We start from the raw sequence: 23,833 nt of genomic DNA on the forward strand, positions 1-23,833 counted from the left end.
TGGCAAATACACAACCACACCCCACCACCGCATTTTCAACCATGTACCAGCATCCCCCCTTCCGCTTTCATCTGTTAAGCAATAGGCTGCAGGAGAGTATATGACACTTCACCAAACAAAACAAAAACACAACTCCTGATTTCTGCTACTCCAGAAACCTGCATCCCATCCAGGCAATTTCAGAACATCAAAAGGTTAACATCTCTCAGTCCACGGCCACTGGCATGCCCATCCACCTCAACTCCAAATGGAAGCTCAGCAGGCTTACCAATTGAGAATTTGTTTCTTGGAGTGTTTGCATACAGATTTTTCTTTTTTTGTTTTGGAGCAAGTTCTCATATTCTTCACATGGACTGATGCTTACATAAGTACATAAGTAATGCCACACTGGGAAAAGACCAAAGGTCCATCGAGCCCAGCATCCTGTCCACGACAACGGCCAATGCAGGCCAAGGGCCCCTGGCGAGCTTCCCAAACGTACAAGCATTCTATACATGTTATTCCTGGAATTGTGGATTTTTCCCAAGTCCATTTAGTAGTGGTTTATGGACTTGTCCTTTAGGAAACCATCAAACCCCTTTTTAAACTCTGCTAAGCTAACCGCCTTCACCACGTTCTCCAGCAACGAATTCCAGAGTTTAATTATGCGTTGGGTGAAGAAATATTTTCTCCGATTTGTTTTAAATTTACTATACTGTAGTTTCATCGCATGCCCCCTAGTCCTAGTATTTTTGGAAAGTGTGAACAGACGCTTCACATCCACCTGTTCCACTCCACTCAATATTTTATATACCTCTATCATGTCTCCCCTCAGCCGTCTCTTCTCCAAGCTGAAAAGCCCTAGCCTCCTTAGTCTTTCTTCACAGGGAAGTCATCCCATCCCCGCTATCATTTTAGTCGCCCTTCGCTGCACCTTTTCCAATTCTACTATGGGGCTCATTTTCAAAGCACTTAGCCTCCCAAAGTTCCATAGAAACCTATGGAACTTAGCCTCCCAAAGTGCTTTGAAAATATGCCTCTATATCTTTCTTGAGATGCAGCGACCAGAATTGAACACAGTACTCAAGGTGTGGTCGCACCATGGAGCGATACAACAGCATTATAACATCCTCACACCTGTTTTCCATACCTTTCCTAATAATACCCAACATTCTATTCGCTTTCCTAGCCGCAGCAGCACACTGAGCAGAAGGTTTCAGTGTATTATCGACGACGACACCCAGATTCCTTTATTTATTGGTCTCTAACTCCTAACGTGGAACCTTGCATGACGTAGCTATAATTCGGGTTCTTTTTTCCCCACATGCATCACCTTGCACTTGCTCACATTAAACGTCATCTGCCATTTAGCCGCCCAGTCTCCCAAGGTCCTTCTGTAATTTTTCACAATCCTGTCGCGAGTTAATGACTTTGAATAACTTTGTGTTATCAGCAAATTTAATTACCTCGCTAGTTACTCCCATCTCTAAATCATTTATAAATATGTTAAAAAACAGCAGTCCTAGCACAGACCCCTGAGGAACCCCACTAACTACCCTTCTCCATTGTGAATACTGCCCATTTAACCCCACTCTCTGTTTCCTATCCTTCAACCAGTTTTTAATCCACAATAGGACATTTCCTCCTATCCCATGACCCTCCAATTTCCTCTGTAGCCTTTCATGAGGTACCTTATCAAACACCTTTTGAAAATCCAGATATACAATATCAACTGGCTGTCCACATGTTTGTTTACTCCTTCAAAGAATTCTTTTAGTCTGCCAAATGCTTTGGCAGTCCTTATGCTTTTAAGCCAACTCAAGATAGGGTGTGCCTTAAAATAAACAGCCCTGGAACCGGATGCGCTTAGACAGACTGTGTGTAGTCCCAAAGTCTTGGCCTCAAAGGCAATCTCTCAATGACTGTGCACTGATATAAAGCTCTGGAGCACAACATTTTGCACATAACTTAATCTTAAAAGGTCGCTGCTACACAGCTGCTCTGGAGAGGGCCGAGTCTAGTGCCCCTTGAGATGGTCAAGAGATCAGTACGCAACCGAAAGAGGAGAATAAAGAATGAAATGAGACGTGATAGAAGATGATGGGGATGGCTAGAAGCAGCCGTGACTGGGAATCTGAGGAAGCGGTGTAGAAGACCAGGGGGAGGAGGGGGTCATAGAAATGGCAACAGAACACAATGGTGCCTGGAGTATGGAGAGAATGATGGCAATCGATAACAACAATAGCTTCAGAGGCTGTTACTGACTGCAGAGACAATACTATCAAAGAAAGATGCACCTGGTGATACGTTACTTCAGACTCCCAGGCACACGAGCTACATGCAACCTGCTAACTGCTCAGCCACTGACCCGGTTTGATCTGTGCAGATGCATGACTGTGCACTGTGGGATGAATGTACAAAACAGCCAAAACCACCAGCTTCTGCAAGCTCTCTCCTGACTACAGCGGCAATCACATCACTGACAGCTTGGGCACCTGCTGCTATGCTCCCTGTCTCTCTTGCTGCCTACTTTGTGGAGGGAGGGGAGGGGGGAAGGTAAGGAAGAGCTACTATTGGTGCAGCAGCCAAAATGGCAGCAGTACCACACTTTGGGCTTGGGCTAAGCAGAACTGTGCTGCTGCAGGAAGAGACCAAAGGAAAGGAAAAAGTTGGGAGGGTGCAGCTAAAGGGTCCTGACTTAGAATGAAATGAAGATGAAACAACAGTTGAAGGGGGGGGGGGGGGGGAAAGAAAGTAAAATGCTTATTCTGGCTCCTTGCTTCAAATATTTCCCTGGGCCAAGGTGAAACTGTGATAAGTAGGCTATAATACAATTAAATATTCTTTAATTATAACTCTTAGTTGTCATGTAGTTTTACACTTCACCTCATCTTCTAATTTTCAATGACAGCCTTCTGTCTGGGTCCTATGCACTCAGATCTTTCCACAGCCTATTAGATGTGCCCACAAATATCTGATTTCTGGGTGCCTCCAGAGTTTTGATGGCTGGGTACTTACTTACCTGTGAATCCAGAGAAAGGCTTGTGTATGACTCCTATCACTGGATTACCATCCACAGCCACGCACACCATTGTGGTGACATACTGTCGCAAATTCTCTGAAATAATTAAGAAATATATCAAAATGATAGAAAACGCACTTCCAAATTTATAGTGGCACTTTATAACAAATTCCATACCAGCAGAATCTCATCCTCTACAAATCTAAAGTGGTATTCAAGGTAATGGGAGAATGTGAAATTTGAAGTCCAGTCACCTGGCTCCCAGTCCACTATCTAAATCATTAAGCTAGCCCCTCTTCCTGCAGGAAACCCTTCTAAAATCAGCACCTAACAGCTAAGACCATGACACTTTCATTTTGTATAGGTCATATATTAAAAAAAAAAAACAACAACAAAATAAACTTAGTTTAGGGCAGGCCATTGTTATTTCTACATCATACATCGTCTCCATTTTCAAACAAATTTTGGAGAGGTGGAGAGCTAATTAATAGCACAGTAAAACTGGGGTTGCTATGTCTGCAGCTTTATCCCAACAAGGAGGTACTCAAAAAGGCCAGAAATAAAATCAATTAATAATGGCACAAGTACCAGGAACATTTGACTTGACTTTTAAATATTGTTTATCTAAACCACTCTGACCTTGCTTTAAATAAAGGCAGTATAACAAGTTCTAGAGTCAACAAATATTTGTATCATCCCCAAACCTGGTTCTGGAGGCACCCCAGCCAGTCAGGTTTTCAGGATATCCACAATGAATATTCATGAGAGAGACAGCATGAAGTAGAGGCAGTGAATGCAAATCTCTCTCATGAATATTCATTGTGGATATCCTGAAAACCTAACTGGCTGGGGTGCCTCCAGAACCAGGTTTGGGAACCACTGCCCTAAACTTTGGACTGACACTTTTCTTTAATAACACAGCGGATGGTATTTCTATGAGGGATATTTGGCTTTGGTTTTCACTTGTTGAACATTTGAATACAGGACATGTTGTTGGATATTTATGTTTATTTCAGCACATTAAATTTAAAGCAAGGTTCCTTGATGTAGATGTAAGGAGAGCATTTTGAATAACCTGCCTAATTGGAGGCAATTTCAGATCAGTAGCTTTTGAATGTGGATGAGTCCTTCACGTTCCATGCTGCGCTCCTAGTGACCTGCTACGGACAAGCTTACCATGAAAGGTCTTTTTCAAGACCACTTTTGTAATATAGCCAAATCACTTTACGTTTGGTTCGTCACACGGACCAAATCGTGTTTCAGGCATTTCAGATTCATATATGCTACTTCATAGCGGTAGACTCCTGATGCAGGCCTGTAGGCCAAAACACAACAGGTGTGTCGAGTCTTTTCTTCAATAAAGAAGTTTTTATGATATTGTCTCCAGGATTTGTATTTCCGTGGTCAAACATCCCACTTTTTACCTATATCTTACTGAGGACCTTCCATATCCCCACAAATATATTCGTGCATATTGGGGGTTGGTTTACCTGTAATTTTTCTACACATTTGATTATAGGGTGGGTTTTCTATGGTAACACAACACCAAGACAAAGAAATTCCAGAAATATCCCAGCATCTACATGCTCACAAGCATTAAGCACCTGGTGGTAGTAACCTTAACTCTTAAAATGCTAGCTGCAGTAGTCAAAACATACATTCAGCATTACTATCAGGCTCATTTTCAAAGCACTTAGCCTCCCAAAGTTCCATAGAAACCTATGGAACTTAGCCTCCCAAAGTGCTTTGAAAATATGCCTCTATATGGATAGGCATCAGAATGAAAATTATATATAAAAAGGCACTCACTGCCACTAGATATACATATTGTGAAAATATTCAGCTGCTAAACGCATCGCTGAAAGCTTTCATTTAAGGCTGTTTTTTTTTCAAAGGCCTAAATTAAATACAGAAAGTGGCCAAATAGCACAAGTAGAAGTAGTAGCACATCACTGCTTTCTGTAGAGTTTAATCGTTCTGCCCTATCTGTGCCTTGATATTATCCATATAGTGCTACAGTGGTTAAGAGATCTTTTCAGAGGCAACCCATGGAAAGGGGACTTTGTATGTTTAGTGGTCACTGCCAAACATGCAAGTCCTCTTGATTATTGACGGTGAAGTCTTTTCTATTGGAATAATTTAGAAATAGAACACTGTCCAAGACAAAAAGATCCCAACAAATAAAAAGCAAATGATTATAAAGACTTTAACAACTTTAACAAAATGTAGAGAACTATACAAACAAAAAAATGGGCCAGCTGTCTAATACTATCTACCCATTCCTGAATCTACTAGAAGATCTTCAGGAAACCTCAACTCTGTCTAAGGATACTCTCCAAGCGTCAAAGAAGATGCAGCAATTTTTCTAAAGGAATCGGAGACATACAAAAAAATATTTGCTCCCACCGCCAGAACATCCCGGTGCAGGGCAAGAAAAACTGCCTCCTTTTACAGGCCCAGCTGGGCAAAAGCAGAGGACATAGCACTAAGTGCCCAATAACAGGAAAAAATCCATGCCTTTCCTCCCATAAACAGCTTATCATGATTTCTAAACTACAATCCAGAGTGCACTCCTTATCAGGTTCCAAACCAAAAAGACATTAGGAGGGTTGATCTTTCCATGTCCTCCTCAGTTCTCTCTCCGACACTACCTGAGTCACAAACCATTAACCAAATAATATTTCAGATACTAATACTCCATCCATCTCTTCTCTGACACGCAACACACATAGGGTCAGATTCTATATTTGGCAACAAAAAAATTGGTGCGGATGGAAAACGCACCTACGTGTATTCTATAAACCGTGGGGTTTACAGAATACACATAGCGCTGTCCACACAACTAAAATTTAAGCGCAACCATTTACACCAATGAAAAACTGGCATAAATGCTCACGCCTAATTTTAGGCACGGAATGGGTTATTCTATAAGACTGCATGTAAATTTTAGAAATGCCCATGACCCACCCATGCTCCTCCCATGGCCACACTCACGTTTGAGGTCTGTGCGTGCAGTTTACGTGGACTACTTTATACAATGCGCTTAGCTAGTAATGCACGTAAATTCTAATTAGTGTCAATAATTGCTTAACATCCAATTATCAGCGCTGATTGGCTTGTTAACCAACTGAGTTGCGTACGCAAATCAGAATACGCCCAGATTTGCGTGCACAACTCTAGTCGGGCTATATAGAATTTTGGGGACAGTTTATAAAATGCACGTATACCTGTATGCTTTACACGCAAACATTTACACCAGCTCCTAAGCAGCCACAAATGTCCGCAGCTTCAATCTAAGAGCTGCAGTGCCATTTACACAGCAGTCTCTGGATGTTATAATTGCCCTGGGATTTGTAATATGGAGTCTTGCCACGATTTGGGTTTCTGCCAGGTACTTGTGACCTGGCTTGGCCACTGTTTGGAAAACAGGATACTGGGCTAGACGGACCATTGGTCTGACCCCGTATGGCTACTCTTATGTATGAGTGTTGGTTATGTTGATTAATCGACTTTCCCTGCCTGCCTGTTTTTTCACTGTAGATTTTATATTTACTCCAAACTCCATCCTTTTCTCTTGCTGCACCATATGCCTGGACTAGACTTCCTGAGCTGGTATGTCAAGCTCCGCCTCTGGTCATATTCAAATCTAAGCTAAATGCCCACCTTTTTGAAGCTGCATTTAACTTCTTTCTATTCACCTATTTGGCACTTATGTCTGTTTTAATCATTTGCACAATAAAGTAACTCCCTAATCCCTTATTTGTCCTGTTTTCTGTCGTGATTAGACTGTAAGCTCTATTGAGCAGGGACTGTCTCATATAGGTTTAGTGTACTGCACTCTATATGTCTAGCAGCGCTACAGAAATAATAAGTAGTAATATATTTCTGGATTGTGTTATATATGGTTGTTTTTGTCTATGCGTGTTCTTTTGTGATCCACGTCTACGTGTGTTCTTTTGTGATCCACCTTGGAAAAGAACATAAAGTAGCCATACTGGGTCAGACTGATGGTCCATCTAGCCCAGTATCCTGTTTCCAACAGTGGTCAAGCCAAGTCACAAGTACCTAGCAGAAACCCAAATCGTGGCAACATTGCATGCTATAAATCCCAGGGCAAGCAATCGCTTCCCCACATCTGTCTCAATAGCAAACTGTAGACTTTTCCTCCAAGAACATGTCCAAACTTTTTTTAAACCTAGATATGCTAACTGCTGTTACCACATCCTTCGGCAAACAGTTGCATCCCACTTATCATTTTGGTCGCTCTTCTTTGAACCTTTTCTAATTCCGTTATATCTTTTTTGAGATACGGCAACCAGAACTGAATGCAATATCATGGGGCGATACAGAGGCATTGTAGTATTTTCGGTCTTATTCACCATCCCTTTCCTAATAATTCCTAGTATTCTGTTTGCTTTTTTTTGGTCGCTGTAACACACAGGGCAGCATATTATCTACAACGACACCAAGATCTTTTTTTTTTTAGTGCTGACCCCCAATGTAACTATGATTCGGATTATTCTTGCCAATGTGCATCACCTTGCACTTGTCCACATTAAATTTCATCTGCCATTTGGATGCCCAGTCTTCCAATTTCCTAATGTCTTCCTGCAATATTTCACATTCCACATGTGTTTTAACAACCTTGTATAGTTTTGTGTCATCTGCAAATTTAATCACCTCACTCGTCATTCAGATTTCCATATCAGTTATAAATATGTTAAATAAGCACCGGTCCCGGTACTGATCCCTGTGGCAGAAAATAAATAAATAAACCATTAAAATCTATTTCTGCCACTTTGCCTCTAGTATGTGCTAGAAATAGCTGCCTACCTGGCCTCTCTGCACATAGGCGATTTGTCATTAAAATTATCATCTAAATGTTTACATACACGCACACTGACGCGTATACCTGCAATGAAGCCAAACAAAATAAGCAAAAGAATGATGGTCTACAGAATTTCTGAGACTACATATCCTCTGAAAAACAGCACCTACATACAAACATACCTGTATACTCTTGGGTAGCATCCAGTGGGTCAATCCAGATGGTAATACTTTCTGCAGGGACCTCCAGTTGCTGAGGTACGAGTTCAGATATCTGAGTTGGAATACTTCGGTCCCAGGAAATGGGCTCCTGACTATCTGGATCAAGCTGTTCCTCTGTGTTAATCTATTAAAAATACATATTTTCTCTTAGACATTACTCCTCTCACCCCAAATGAAGTTTCAGCTTGTCAAAACCAGCCCGGTAATGAGATGTGAACAATGATTTCATTGTGTTCCATCCCACTAAATAAAGGCTCCTTTAAATGCAACCAGCTGGTGGATGAGACGGGAGACTGGCACTGCAGCCCACATCCTCGGGACACAGTTTTACAAGAATTGCATTTGATCTTCCTAATACAGAACTTGCTTCAGAAAAAAATGATTGAGGTAGTCCTTCTTCCTCACTATCCTCCTACATATGGTAAACTGTACTTTTGCCAAGGGCAAGAGGTATCACTGTTTTTGAGGAATGAAAAGGAAACTCAGAACTATTTAAATTTTAGAAAATTATTGAAGGCCACCCTGTTTAAGAAGGCCTACCTTCCAGACTCAACATAACCTACTTCTTCCTGGTTTCACCAAGATTCATGGACTGTATTATCTTTTGCTATCTTTGTTGTTCATAAGATACCTATTTGCCTATTATCTTACTTTTGCATAGTTTAATTGTACTTTTTCTGTACTGTAGCCTACCCTACAGTTTGTGTAAGCCACATTGAGCGTACAATTAGTGGGAAAATGTGGGGTATAAATGTATTAAATAAATAAAGGGGCCCTTTTACAAAAACATGTAGGTGCCTACGCCGTGTCCAACATGCGTCAAATTGGCACTACTGCCCGGCTACTGCGTGCACCAAGTGGTAATTCCATTTTTGGCGCACGCCCAAAACACGCAGTAGAAAATATTTTCTATTTCCTGTGTGGCGCTTACCTGCGGTAATCAGCAGTTGACATGCACTGGATGCTTATCACCCGGTTAGCACACGAGACCTTACCGCTAAGTCAATGGGTGGCGGTAAGGTCTCAGGCTGAAAATGGACGTTTTAATTTTGGAAAAAAACAAAAACCAACAAAGAGCGGAGAAACAGGATCTGCTACGAGGATAAAAAGAGAAGAACGGCAAAAAAGTAGGGAGATCAACACGACACTCCCAAGACACCGTGGGTACGAGTAATAAAATGTTTAATTAGATGAGAATTAAAAAAAAAAAAACTCAACACGGAGCCGTGTTTTGGCGAAAAACACCTGCTTCAGGAGTCTGTTGTGTAAACCAATGAATGGAACACCATAAATGAGGTAGACAAATCAAGCCTTTAAAAAGGCTAATGACAGATGAATGCGTTAAAAAAACAATCATTCAAAACTGGAGCTGAAAACAGCCGCAGTGTCGCTAAAGTAGCAGCGTGCCACATGTCAATTTTCCGGCAACTTTTAAAAAATGCTTTTTCCAGGCACGCTGAGGAAACGGACCAGCACGTGTCCAAAACACGTGCCTACACCAGCGCAGACCACTTTGGGTGTGCCTTAGTAAAAGGGCCCCAAAGCTAGATCAATATGCATTATAATCTGCCATTTGCATGCATCACCAGGCCTCCCTGCCAGACACTAAACCCAGCGCTGGCAGGAAAACGCAGTTCCTCAGGCATGGCCTAGAGTTCCAGGAAAGCTTACAGATGAATTATCCCCTTGCCTGGCCCTCCTCACAGAACTGGAATACTTGAGAAGGTGCAAGACTTTTAATGGAGCAGCAACAGAAAGAAAATTTCTACAGCTTTTACAGTATGTGTCTTTTCAAGACCTTGTTAAGTCCCCTCTTCCCCCATAAATCTAATATAATAAAACGCACCGTGAACGTTCTGAGGACAACGTTCTGAAGTCACTAAAACACTCCCTGAAGGGTTCGTGGCGTTCGTGGTGTGAAGCCAGCCAGGCTGCCTGCCAGCCGTCTCTGCCCCGCCCTCGCGTCAAACGTCATGACGTCCAGGGCAAACGTCATGACGTCGACGGCGCAAAAAAACAAAAAACAAAAAAAAGGAAGCGTCAGGGAAGGAGGCGGCGCTCCCGACGTCTCTAGCCTTCCCTTCGCTGTGTTCCGCCTTCTTCTGACGTCAAGGATGACGTCAGAAGAAGGCGGAACACAACGAAGGGAAGGCTAGACGTCGGGAGCGCCGCCTCCTTCCCTGACGCTGCCGGAACCGCCGCCACGGAGGTAAATTTAAAAAAAAAAAAAAAGGGATGTAGGGGGAAGAGAAGAGGGTGGGCAGTTGAACAATGGGAGCGGGAGAGCAGAGGAGAAACGACAGCAAGGATGCGAAGGGGGGGGGGAAGAAGGGGGCGGGACATGCTGGGACATGGGAGACAGAAGAGCATGGATGCGAGGGGGGGTCATGGAAGGGAGAGAGGGGAATTGCTGGAAAAGGATGAATGGAGGGGGCAGGGGACAGAGAAGCATGATGGGCATGGATTGAGATGGCAGGGCTCAGGGTGAGAGGGGAATTGCTGTAAAAAGGATGAATGGAGGGGGCAGGGGACAGAGAAGCATGGATGGGCATGGATTGAGATGGCAGGGCTCAGGGAGAGAGGGAAATTGCTGGAAAAGGATGAATGGAGGGGGCAGGGGACAGAGAAGCATGGATGGGCATGGATTGAGATGGCAGGGCTCAGGGACAGAGGGGAATTGCTGGAAAAGGATGAATGGAGGGGGCAGGGGACAGATGGGCATGGATTGGGAGGGCAAGGCTCACACTCTCTCTCTCATATACAATGTCTTTCTGACTCTCACTCTCACACACTCTGTCTCACAATGTATCACATTCACTCTCTATGTGCCACACAGTCACTCACACACTCGCTTGGTCTCATACACTCACTCTCACAGAGAATCTGTGTCTCACACACACTCTCTCTCTCGCACACACACACACACACACACTCTCACACTGTGTCTCACATACACACTTGCACACACTCTCATTCTCACAAACACACTCACACCCAGACTCACTCTCTCTCTCACACACACATTCACACTTTCACTCTGACTCTCACACAGTCACTCTCACATACACTCTCCCAAACATACACACTCCGAGGAAAACTTGCTAGCGCCCGTTTCATTTGTGTCAGAAATGGGCCTTTTTTACTAGTAAGTAAATAAATAAACAAACAATAGAAAACTAAAGCTTGAATTAAGCCTCACATCGATTCCTGCCCTTTAAACTTTGCTGGTCTCATAATTTTAAAAAATTATCCAGAAGACTGGATGAGAGCTGATCATCTGGCCATTAATTTGAACAAGACTATACTAACGGTACAAGGCAGACTGAGAATGGCAACCTGTCCTAAGGTTGTCCACTACTGGGGTCGTATCAACTTAAGCTGGCCTCTGAAATGAGTAGCGTGGGGTTCATTTTGGACCCACTATTCTCTATGAAAGCGTATATGACAGACATTGAGGGCATAATCGAATGGGGGGGGGGGGGGGCGCCCATTTTCCTGAGGACGTCCTCGCAGGACGTCCCCGCGAAGAGGCGGGGAAACCCGTATTATCGAAACAAGATGGGCATCCATCTTTCGTTTCAATAATACAGTCAGGGACATCCCCGGTTTTCGGCGATAATGGAAACCGAGGATGCCCATCTGAGAAACGACCAAATCCAAGGCACTGGTCCCCCTCACATGCCAAGACACCAACCGGGCACCCTAGGGAGCACCTCAGTGGACTTCACAAATTGCTCCCAGGTGCATAGCTCCCTAACCTTGGGTGCTGAGCCCCCCAAAACCCACTCCTCACAACTGTACACCACTACCATAGCCCTAAGGGGTGAAGGGGGGCGCACCAGCATGTGGGTACAGTGGGTTTGTGGTGGGTTTTGAGGGGCTCACATTTACCACCACAAGTGTAACAGGTAGTGGGGGATGGGCCTGGGTCCGCCTGACTGAAGTGCACTGCACCCACTAAAACTGCTCCAGGGACCTGCATACTGCTGTCAGGGAGCTGGATATGACATTTGAGGCTGGCAAAAAATATTTAAATTTTTTTTTAGGGTGGGAGGGGGTTAGTGACCACTGGGAGAGTAAGGGGAGGTCAACCCCGATTCCCTCCGGTGGTCATCTGGTCAGTTTGGGCACTTTTTGAGGATTTGGTCGTAACAAAAATGGACCAAGTATAGTTGCCCAAACGTGTTCGTCAAGGACACCCTTATCGGTCGAGGACGTCCATGTGTTAGGCATGCCCCAGTCCCGCCTTCGCTATGCTTCCGAGACGCCCCCTCCAAACTTTCTGCTCTGTCCCCAGCTGGTTATACATTAGGTCACTGTAGTTATCAAAGAGTGGAAAGAGCACAATGCTTATCCAAGGGAAACCTACATTTCAGGAGGGGCTGGAGGATCCTAGCTGGGTAAAGAGAAGATCAGAAAGTCCCTTTTCTATCACTGTGTACCATGGATAGCACGAGGAGAAAATGTATCATGTACCAAATTTCACTGGCTCCCTGTCCGCTTCCGCATACAGTTCAAACTTCTCTTACTGACCTTTAAATGCATCCATTCTGCAGCCCCCCATTACCTCTCCTCTCTTATCTCTCCCTACGTTCCTCCCCGTAATCTCCGCTCGCTAGAAAAATCTCTCGTCGTCCCCCTTCTCCTCCACTGCTAATTCCAGGCTTTGTTCCTTTTCCCTTGCGACACCTTATGCCTGGAATGGACTTCCTGAGCCTGTACGCCTAGCTCCATCTCTACCTGTTTTCAAATCTATGCTGAAAACCCACCTTTTCACCACTGCTTTTGGCTCCTAACCACTACTCAAATGCCCTCCCCTTGTTCCTTCTCACCCAGTACTTTCCTCGCCCCGTAATTGTCTTGTTTGTCTGTATTTTTAGACTGTAAGCTCTATCGAGCAGGGACTGTCTCTCTGTGTCAGGTGTTCAGCGCTGCGTGCATCTGGTAGCGCTATACAAATGTTAATAATAATAATAAATTATTTGTGCTGAGATTTCAAATCTTTTGGAACATTGTAACAGGATGAAGTGTCTTTGTTGCGAAAACACAAGCCTAACCCTGTAGGTGAAATCCTTCCCCCCACTGTGACTAAGAGAGACAGACAGGATTTGGCTTAGTAGGAGTAGACCCTTTAGTCCTCATCATAATACAATTAAGATTTACAGCTGGACAATCTGCAACATGTCTTCCATGCGTATTCTATAACAATGTGTATAACTTAATTGGCTTAACAAGCTAATCAGCACTGATAATAGGACTTAACAAGGAATAATGAGTACTAATTGGCAATAATGAACTGTGCCTAAATTCTAATGTGCACAGTTCAAAAGGTGCGTGGCTATTGGCGGGCAAATGGGCATTTAGTGGACATTCCAAAATTTACACGCATGGTTACAGAATATAGCCCAGTGCTCGTAAATCTATCTGCAGGGACCTATGCCATGTTTTTGTCGGTGTAAATGGAGGCGCAGGCGCTGAGATATCAACTAAGCATATTCTATATAACACGCCTAAATCTAGGTGCTGCTTATAGAATATGCTTAGTTGAACATGTTTACCACTCAAATTTTTTTGGTGCCTCATATAGAATCTGGCCCTACTGGGGGAAATTCTATTTAAAAAACAAACAAAAAAAAATCACCAAAATTCAGCATGCTTACCCTGGATTCTATATATATGGCACCCTAAATTGTACATGCAAATTTGGGCAAGCGCCCCAATTTGTGCACCCAATCATCTCATTGAGTAATGAGCCGATAGCAGTGGCAATGTAGTGGTAGCAGTGTGTCTCAGCGGCAGCATTTGCCTCTTTGGCAGGAGTGCAGGAGATGAGCCACCAAAGCGAGAGTATCCCGCTGAATGCGGGAGGCTTGGCAGGTCTGTGGAAGGGAGAGATGGAAGAAAATATGCCGTGATCACCCCTGCGAGTGAGGCGGCACAGTTTGGGAACTGCTGTCCTAAGCGCTAATTCTATAACAGCAATTGCGAACATAAATTTACATTACAGAATACTAGTGTAAGTTGGCATTGGCATGCCAACATTTAAGAGTGCCTACTTATGCAATGTCAATAGCTGGCATAAGCACGCATAAATGCAGCATGTTAACACGTAGCATTCTTTAAGTTACACATATAAATGCTGGATACACTCATGCCCTACCCATATCCTGCCCCCTGTGAACACCATCTTGCATTTACATGCTAAGGGGTCCTTTTATTAAGCTGCAGTAAAAAGTAGCCTTAGTGAGTCCTTAAGCAGGTCTTTCCATTTTCCGAATTAATCGCATTAGCATATGGTATTTCTCAAAACAAATCCTTCAGTCTATGGTACCATGAGAAACTCAAAGACAAAAAACCAAGACTCGTTATCTGCTTATAATCCCGGCTAATTGCAATACAGATCCAGATATCTCCTATTGTGTACAAAACAATAATATTAATTGCTTTTATATATATATATATGTGATGAAGAGAGCATATGGCCATTACAAAATTATGCATGAGCCCTTACCGCTAGCTATTTTATAGGCGATATGAGCTCACACAACAATCCCATACTAATCAGTTAGCGGTCAGTAATGTCAGTAATGTAGCTGTACTAACTGATTTCCACTGTCACGCCCTCTCTGCCCCCCCCCCCCCCCCCTCAGAGAAAAATAAAGAAAATATATTTAGCATGTGATTTGCACAGGCACATTGGTCTTTAACCACAGGATGCCCTTTGCTAGGATTTACCGCGGCTTAGTAAAAGCAGCCCCCCCCCCCCCAAGTCAGCTTATGCTAAAGTTATAGAACACCGCTTAACTCATGACTAGCAAAATACTAGTATTTTATAACTTAAACTCACAACTATCACCTAACTTTAGGCAACCTGTTACAGAATTAGAAGGAAAATGCTTAACCCAGTTTAGCAATAAGATGACAATATTATATAGGGGCTCATTTTCAAAGCACTTTGTGCTTTGAAAATACGCCTCAAAGAAACTAACAGGAAAATAAATGGAGAATGTGATACGACAGCTTCAGGCCCAGTCCTGTGGATCTAGTGCTCTTCTAGAGTAGGCAACGTTAAAATACTTTCCAAAAATATAATCCTATATGAAGTCTGAAAGACAGCAAAATACCTTCAAGGCAGGGGTTCTCAACTCAGTCCTTGGGACACACCTAGCTAATCAGGTTTTCAGGATATCCACGATGAATATGTATAAGATAAATGTGCACTTCTGTTCTATGCAAATCTATTTCATGCATATTCATTGTGGATATCCTGAAAACCTGACTGGTTAGATGTGTCCCAGGACTGGATTAACTTTGTTTTAAAGGACAGGGCAGGAAAGGCACATAGGGAGAAAGGGCCTAGAAAAACTACCAGAAAACATTTTCATTTTATTATTAAATCCTCCAGATGCACTGAATGCATTTTGATTTGTTTGTTGAACGATTGTGATCAAAAGTGACTGATGCCACAAGTCTGAAATGACATACAGATTTGCACCTACTCAAGAAAACTGATCCACATTTTGCCTCTAAACATTTGCAATGTCCGATGGGCATCAACAGATGAATACATGCAAGCTTACCACTAACATCTTCAAAAGGAGTTTAACCATGTCCACCATCTGGGTTCTACAGATGGTTAAGACCTTTCCTTGGGATGCCATAAGGGAAAAGATTTTGGATTTAGCTGGCATTTTTTCAGTTCAAACCCAGTTTCATTCAGATACAGTGGTACCTTACTGTTCCCGGAGGCCTGGAATCTAAGTCTGTACCTGACACAATAGAGGGTTAACCCCTGGATTCTATATATGGCGATTGAATCTGCACGCACAAATCAGCATATAAAGCTGATCTGCACATGAAACTTAATTAATAAGCCAATCAATGCCAATAATTAACAACCAATTACTACCATTAATTGGTGTTAATTAGGAGTTATACGCACATTGTATTCTATAACAATGTGAACGCAACTCCTATAGTGCATAATTTTGATGAAATGTTTGGGGGCATTCCTATGATTTATAGAATACGCCTGATCCGCCTAATTTAGGTGCAGACATTTACATTGGATTTCAGCAAGCATAAATGCAGGTGGCCTTAAGTTAGGTGCTATTCTATAAAGTGCAGATACTCTTTATAGAATAGCACTCGATGCATAATTTTTTCCACAATTGTTTGGCGCAATTTACTAAACCTAGACTTGTCTAAGTTCAAAAGCTGCTGCAGTGGGATTTGAACTGGGCTTCCCTGGTTCTCAGACTGCTGCCCTAACCTAGCATTATCCAAAGATGACAAAATACAGCAGCTTTTGACATCATGTACCCGTAAGATGTGGCCTCAAAAGATAAGTATCATTACACTATGCACCAGAACTTGAAATCCCAGTCACCAAACTTTGTCACCAAAAATTGGGGGCCTAGCAGTCAATGAAAGAGATGCATGTGGGGCCTGGGCTAGGAAACAAAAGTTACAGGAACTGGCTGGACTCTAATGCAGAGATTTGATGGCGAAAGTGAACGCCTAGCCAAAGAAGCTAGAAGGGAGGCAGAACTAGGGAGAAAGGTGCAAGGGAAACAAAACAAAATAGAAACGAAGGAAAAGGAGCTAAAACGAAAGACAAGAGAAATAAACAAGATAGCCAAAAGGAAAGGAAAAAAAAAACGGAGAACAATTTCCTGCGTATTAAAGTATGGGGCTAGGGCCCAAGTTTCCTGAATAGTTTTCCACAACTAGCTGGGCCACAGTCTGCATAAGAATAGTCGTCTCCAAAACCAGTACCACTACCCCAACCAACACCACTGTTCAACTGTCTACAGACTTAACAGACTTGTTGCAACAGAACAGCCAACATCAGCGAGGAGTAGAAAGCACATCTGGAAAGAATACAAAAAAATTGCAGAAAAAATATAAAATAAAAATGCAGATCAAGAGAAAACGGGAGAAGGTGAGGTCAAATGGTACACTCCACATTTCTGGACTATTTTTGAGTGAAACTCATCCATAACCTCCAAAATATATGTAGTTAATTAGCAATGTTCGTCTTTGGAGGTGTTTGGGTAACTGCTTCTCTCTCACACACACACACACCTTCCATTGTAATAATTAATTCTCTGTTGTAACTGGCTTATAATTTGGTAATAAAGTCATATTTACAGAGAGGAACTCCATCTTTTTGTATAAGTGTTGTGGAAGGGCAATTTGCAAAACTGCATTCCATTTCCCAGAGCCCTCTGTAACAATCACCTGCCCACCAGCCAAAGGTTCTGTGATTATTCCTCTGGGTCTCCTCTCAGACTAATCTGTCAGCAAAAGTTTTACCCTAAATTATTTGGTAACATCAGCTGCCTTCCAACATATCGGAATTTAATTAGCGTTTAAAAAAATACTATATTACAACAAATTGCATGCAGGTACGAGTGTCGTGCCCCAGAGAGCTTACAATCTAAGTGGGTACCAGAGGCAAAGAAAGTGCCCAAGTGTCAGTGGCCAAAGCTGAATTGGATCCCAGATCTTCTTCTTCACTGCTGTAAATACCAGGCCACCCACTCGGGAATCAGCCACCAATAAATGTGAAATGTGCAGCACTTCTTCCCAAAACATATTATATATGTCTAATCTAAGTAAGGTAAAATATTTAGAAGTTCCTTTGCCTTTAACCCTGATCCTGGAAGGCCATAATGCTGTGAAATGATAGTTCAAGAACCAGGTCCTAATGTGCATGGTAGAAGTAGAATAAACTGCACTCACCAGAATAGAATCAGATCACACACAGGAGCCCCAGTGATCTTTAACATGCTGCATTTTTATTTGAAAGTGGAAACAAACTTATGCTTTAGGGAAAGTCTCTCTCTCCTCACAGCTCAGAGCAGCACTTAAAGTTCTTCCACATTTACTAAAGCCAGTGGTGTGCTGGAGCAGGCTCTCACAGGCTCGCAAGAGCCGGTTGTTAAGTTTTTAAGAATTTTGGGAGTCGGTTGTTAAAGTAGGGCCCTCCATGGCTACTTTAACAACTGGCTCCCAAAATGTGGGCTTGGGCCCCCTGCTGAATTCTCTTTTACTTTACTGGTGGGGATGCTGAGCCCTGCCAGTCAAGCAGGCTGGGACTTCTCGAGAATGTGAAAGAAGTTCCAGCATGCTGCTCAGAGCAACATGTTGGGAGTGGTGGCAGTCCATTTATTGGCTGCCAGCAAAGGTACGCCTAAGCATGTCCGCACGAAGGGAGGGAGGAGAGAGGCAAGTTTTGCTCTCCACCCCCTCCCCCCCTGGCCCTTCAGACTGCACAGCTGGCTAGTCCAAAGAAAGAACCTGTTAAAAATTTACCAGCACACCCCTGACTAAGGGGTAGATGCATCAAGCAAACGTAAAAAATCAGACACGTAAAAACCTTTACCGAATCTCAAATAACGAAGCATGCTCCAAAAACACAGCCACAAAATGTTTGGTGCGGTATTGTAAAGAACGATGCACTAAACCCCGTCGGTAATCGGCTCGTAAAGCATGCGCAAAGCAGCCAAGCGTTATGCTGGCTGCTCTGCCCATGCCAGAAACGTAAGAAAAAAAAGAAAACACAAACACGTGGCTCCCCACTTTCCCCTGCATGTCTCCACAAACATTAAAGGATCGGGAGGGGGCAAAGGCGCTCATCAGCAGCGTCCTGTATGGACGGCCTTGCCTTGCCCCCCCCCCCCCCCGAAGTCCCCGCTGCTCCCCGCTGCTCCGTTTGTGAAATAAAAGCTTTTAAAAATGAAACCTTTGCAGTTGCTGGGCTCCCCCTCCCTTCCTGTGTCTCTCTTCTTTAGTCGGCAATGCTCCGCCTCCTGCCCTCCTCCACCTCCGTGCCCCGCCCCCCGATTTCGTCCCCGCCGCTCCCCCCCCCCACCACCGGACCCCCCTCCACCATAATGGCCGGTGCAGCGCCTCTCACCTATGTTTGAAGGCGCTGCACAGGATGGATCAGCTATTCTTGAGCTCTTCTGTCTCCGATGTCTCCTTTTTCTTCCTGTGTCCGCCCTCCTCTGACGTCAGCTATCTACGTAGATAACTGACGTCAGAGGAAGCCGGACACAGGAAGAAAAAGGAGACATCGGAGACAGAAGAGCTCAAGAATAGCTGATCCATCCTGTGCAGCGCCTTCAAACATAGGTGAGAGGCGCTGCACCGGCCATTATGGTGGAGGGGGGGTCCGGTGGGGGGGGGGGGAGCGGCGGGGACGAAATCGGGGGGCAGGGCACGGAGGTGGAGGAGGGCAGGAGGCGGAGCATTGCCGACTAAAGAAGAGAGACACAGGAAGGGAGGGGGAGCCCAGCAACTGCAAAGGTTTCATTTTTAAAAGCTTTTATTTCACAAACGGAGCAGCGGGGAGCAGCGGGGAGCAGCGGGGACTTCGGGGGGGGGGGGGGGCAAGGCAAGGCAAAGCCGTCCATATAGGACGCTGCTGATGAGCGCCTTTGCCCCCTCCCGATCCTTTTTTAATTTAGTTTCCTTTTTTATTTTAGGCACAGGGAAGCAGGGAGCCACTTTTCTTTTAAAACATGCCAGCAATTTGGTTTTTCATCGTGCAGGGGGCAGTGGGGAGATGACAGCTCAGGCTTTAACGACAGGTCTGAGCTGATGTTAAATTTCTGGCGGTAAGTGAATCGTTGCTATCGTCGGTATGGTTAGTGCATTCCGAATTGTCTACATTTCAATGGTAGTTTCTCATTTGCATTCCAGTTTCGTTAGCTGCTACTGCCGTCAAAAAATAGGCTTTAGTGCATGGAAAGGATAGGAAATTCTTCCTTAAGGGCTCATTTAACGATGAAAAACGTTTAGTGCATCTGGGCCTAAAGCCCTTGTGATTTTCACCCAAACTTTAGTAGCAAATGGCCTAGAGGAAGGAATACTTTCTGCATAACACCAAAGTGATTCATAAAAAATAAAGCATATAAACTCTCCAGTTTTGCAAATGGATATACATTTCATAGGTAATTGGGCAGAGACAGCAGGTGTGATTTAGCATGGACAAGACAGACGCAAACACAGCGAAGGGGACTAAAACAATGACAAGATGATGCTCTAAAAATTCAAATGTTTATTTACATCCAAGACTTGACATGAGCTGTGTTTTGGCCACAAGTCCTCCATCAGGAGTCTCTGAACAACATGAAGAACTCCGGCAAGTGTCAGCTCCTGCCTGAAAATGAACAAGTATGAACCCAGTAGCATGAACATTGTAATTCAGGGATAAGTTGTGTTGAAAGTATAAAGTGAGAGAGTTTTGCGCTGTTTATGCTACTGGGTTCTTACTTGTTCACTATCAGGCGGCAGCTGACAATTGCCGGAGTTCTTCATGTTGTGCAGAGACTCCTGATGCAGGACTTGTGGCCGAAACATGGTGAATGTCAAGTTTGGGATGTAAATAAACATTTGAATTTTTAGAGCATCATCTCGTTGTTTAGTCACCTATGCTGTGTTTGTGTCTGTCTTTGGACTGTGGGAGTTTGTTCTTCGTTATCTTTGTCAAGAGTAGAATAAACCACTTTGGGATGAACAATATTCCCTGAGCACAGAATGATTGCTTCAAATAAACTGGACACTGAGTGGATACAAAGCTCGGCCTTACAATGCTGGTACAGACAAAAGACAGAACAGGGATATCATCCTTCTCCTCTCATTGAGCCTATTAAGATTTGAATTTGGATAACTTTATTGGCATGACAACTGTACATGTGTTGCAGCAATACATTTACTGGTCAATAAAGTGTCTATTAAAGTCACATTTATTTATTAAGGGTTTCTCTTTTTTGTAGATTTTAAGAACAGAAACCTGAAATGGCTACCCATCTTCAAAAAGTTCAAAAATGGAACCAAGAAACAAAATTGTGTGTACAGGACAAAAAAAAAAGGGGGGAGGGGGAAGATAACGAAGGGGAATTTAGTTATATTCTGCAAAACATATAGACGAGAGGAATTCTGATCCTTGACCTGCTCATTCAAAGAATAGCAAACAAAATAGGATGGGGCATCCCAGAAAGTTAAGGTGAACTAGATCTCATTACATCACATTAGATACAGAAGAGTAAAATTATAGCATATGTTGCCAGTGGAAGCAGTCATGGCTACAACATTAAACTTAAAGCAAAAGTCTGGAAGAAAAAAAGAAGCCCATGATGAACATGATGGATGAGGTTCACCTGCTGTATTTAGATCAGGAAGTTTTCTTTATCCTCCTACTGTATTATATGCACTACATTATTTGGCCTTCCCCTACAACTCAGAAGTAGATTGAACATGATGGATCTTTGATCTTTTTTCACCGTATGAACTGCTTAGATTTTCTTTTGTCAAGGTTTTTGAATTACTTTTTAGAGGAACTGGAACCAGTCCATTCCATTTTGAAGCTGGCCAGCGCAGCATTTCTTAACCGCATGCACTATTTAAAGCCAACCCCAAACACAGCTATATGATCATCATCATGTTTTACCCCACAGCAAGCAAACGGACTACTCTAATTCTGACTGCGTCTACGGCATTATGATTTTGACTTTTAGGAAAATCGACACAAAAAGAACCAGAACATATATGCAGGTAAGGGGTCAAAAGCAGGACAGGCGCCGAGGTGGCAGCCCTACTGCTATGTGACGGCACCATGGTATATTCTAGTCAGAGCACGCACCTCCTCCGAGGAGATTAGTAATCAGTATCACATCTCTCACAGAACTTCCTAAACAAAGCTATGACAGGCAAGTTTTCCAAAGGACCCGACATCGCTAGGAAAGGGGGCATGTAAATACAGCCACTGGCGGCGCACCTGCAGGCTGGGGAAGGCGTTGCGGATCAGGTAGTACATCTGGCGGTTGGAGAGCTGGTCGCCCAGGGTCATGCGCTCGTCGGCCCCCTCCCGGGTCTTGCTCTTCACCTTCTCGTTCAGCGCGTTGCTCTCGCGCACCCGCTTCACCTCCACGCCGCCGCGAGCCGCCGCCAGCAGGGAGACGGCGAGCAGCTCGCGCAAATCGACGGCCGAAGGAGCGGCCGCGGGGGCCCGTTCGCCCAGCAGGAAGGCGGTGACCCGACTGCTCAGAGAGCCCGTGTAGAGGTGATAGAGCACCCCGACCCCCAGTAGGCAGAAGACGCCTATGCCCAGCGGGGACAGCCGGATTCCCATAGGAGCCATGGCGGGCTGGAAGGCTGCAGGACGCGATAGACCAAAGGAGGGGAGCAGAGAACGAGCCGCGAGCCCCGTCAGCACAATGCTGCCATGACGCCGGTCCTTCTTCGCTCGCGCGCCTTTCACTTCATTCCCATGCCGCGGCTCTGCAACACCGAGCGCAGCAGGTCCGGGAGGGAAAAGAGAAGGAAGAGGTCAGGAGGAAGCCGTGCACATCCGGGTCATCCAGCAGCAGAGAGCGTGACGGGCGGGGGGTGCGAGGAGACGGCGACCAATGTTCCCAGGTGGAATATATTCACGGTTCTCTCGAATAGCGGTTTGCTTGATGTTGCTTTTTTTTTTTTTTAAGTAGTTCTCTGAGCTAAAGCATTATTTCTGCTTTCCATTTGAGAACTGGAGTAGACTACCCATGGACTTAGTTTGTACCAGAACGTTGTTCAGAAAATTCCCATGCTTTAAAAAAAATATTTGTAAACGTTGTTTCGTGTATAGGTGTGTTTATGAACGTGCACATACACCAGAGCTATCCATTTCGGAGGTGGGGGTTACTGTTTGGTTAGTCTTGGTTACATCGCAAAGCAGTGTGGTATTTGTAGTCTCTTGCGTCTTCCTGTTGAAATCAATGCTGCGGGTTCCATAATGCCCCAGGAAGAAGAGGTTGGCAGGCATTCAGGAAGGAGTACTTTGTAATCTCCCTCCTGGAACTGGTTAACTTGGAAGCTCTGAAACACAAGCAACAGAGCTTCAAACTTACCCAGTTCCTGGAGGGAGACTTTTTGGCCAGACCTAGTTTTGAGTGGAGGAGTGGCCTAGTGGTTAGGGTGGTGGCCTTTGGTTCTGGGGAACTGAGTTCGATTCCTGGCACAGGCAGCTCCTTGTGACTCTGGGCAAGTCACTTAACCCTCCATTGCCTGCCGCATTGAGCCTGCCATGAGTGGGAAAGTGCGGGGTACAAATGTAAGTTGTTTTTTTTTTTTTTTGTTACATCTCAGTGTGGAATCCGTAGTCTCTCATTGTACCTGTAACCTTGGTTTTCACCACACACTCAGGCCCCCGACGCACTAAACCTTAACGACCCTTTAACGAACACATTTTCAACCGTAGCATGCATTAAAGGCCATTTTCCGACGACGCTAGCAGCTAACGAAAACGGAATGCAAACGAGTAACTACCATTGAAATGTGGACAATTCGGGATGCACTAACCATACCGACGATTGCAATGAATCATTTACCGTGATAAATTTAACGTGAGGTCAGACCTGTCGTTAAGGCCTGAGCTGTCATCTCCCCGCTTCCCCCTGCAGCATAAAAATCCAAGCCGGCATGTATAAAAACAAAAGTGAGATAAACAACACAAACACGCTTTCCCCTGCATAAAATTGAAAAAACAAACATCAAAAAAGGATCGGGAGGGGGCAAAGGCGCTCATCAGGAGAGTCCTGTATGGACGGCCTTGCCCCCCGCCCGAGGTCGCCGCTGCTCCCCGCTTCTCCCTGTATTAAATAAAAAATCAAAACTTTTGCAGCGCCGGGCCCCCCTCCCTTCCTGTCTCTCTCTTTCTCCTTCGCCCACCACTTCTCCGCCTCCTGCCATCCTCTGCCCCTGTGCCCCGCCCCCCCTGAGGTCGTCGCTGCC

At 44.3% G+C, this 23,833-nt stretch overlaps 1 protein-coding gene across 1 annotated transcript in view; it reads right to left on the reverse strand.

Moving 5' to 3' along the window:
* The window catches only part of IMPAD1 (inositol monophosphatase domain containing 1), a 58,076-nt gene extending 35,612 nt beyond the window's left edge, over positions 1 to 22,464 (reverse strand). Inside the window, exons 1-3 of the mRNA XM_030214652.1 lie at positions 21,840 to 22,464; positions 8,012 to 8,174; positions 3,002 to 3,097 (exon numbers count right to left, since the gene is read on the reverse strand). Coding sequence (XP_030070512.1) covers positions 3,002 to 3,097; positions 8,012 to 8,174; positions 21,840 to 22,202 — 622 coding nt within the window. The 5' untranslated portion in view covers positions 22,203 to 22,464. The remainder of the gene's footprint in view (positions 1 to 3,001; positions 3,098 to 8,011; positions 8,175 to 21,839) is intronic.
* Positions 22,465 to 23,833: the final 1,369 nt, after the last annotated feature.

This window comes from Microcaecilia unicolor, chromosome 1, assembly GCF_901765095.1.
Source record: "Microcaecilia unicolor chromosome 1, aMicUni1.1, whole genome shotgun sequence".
Classification (NCBI taxonomy): Eukaryota; Metazoa; Chordata; class Amphibia; order Gymnophiona; family Siphonopidae; genus Microcaecilia; species Microcaecilia unicolor.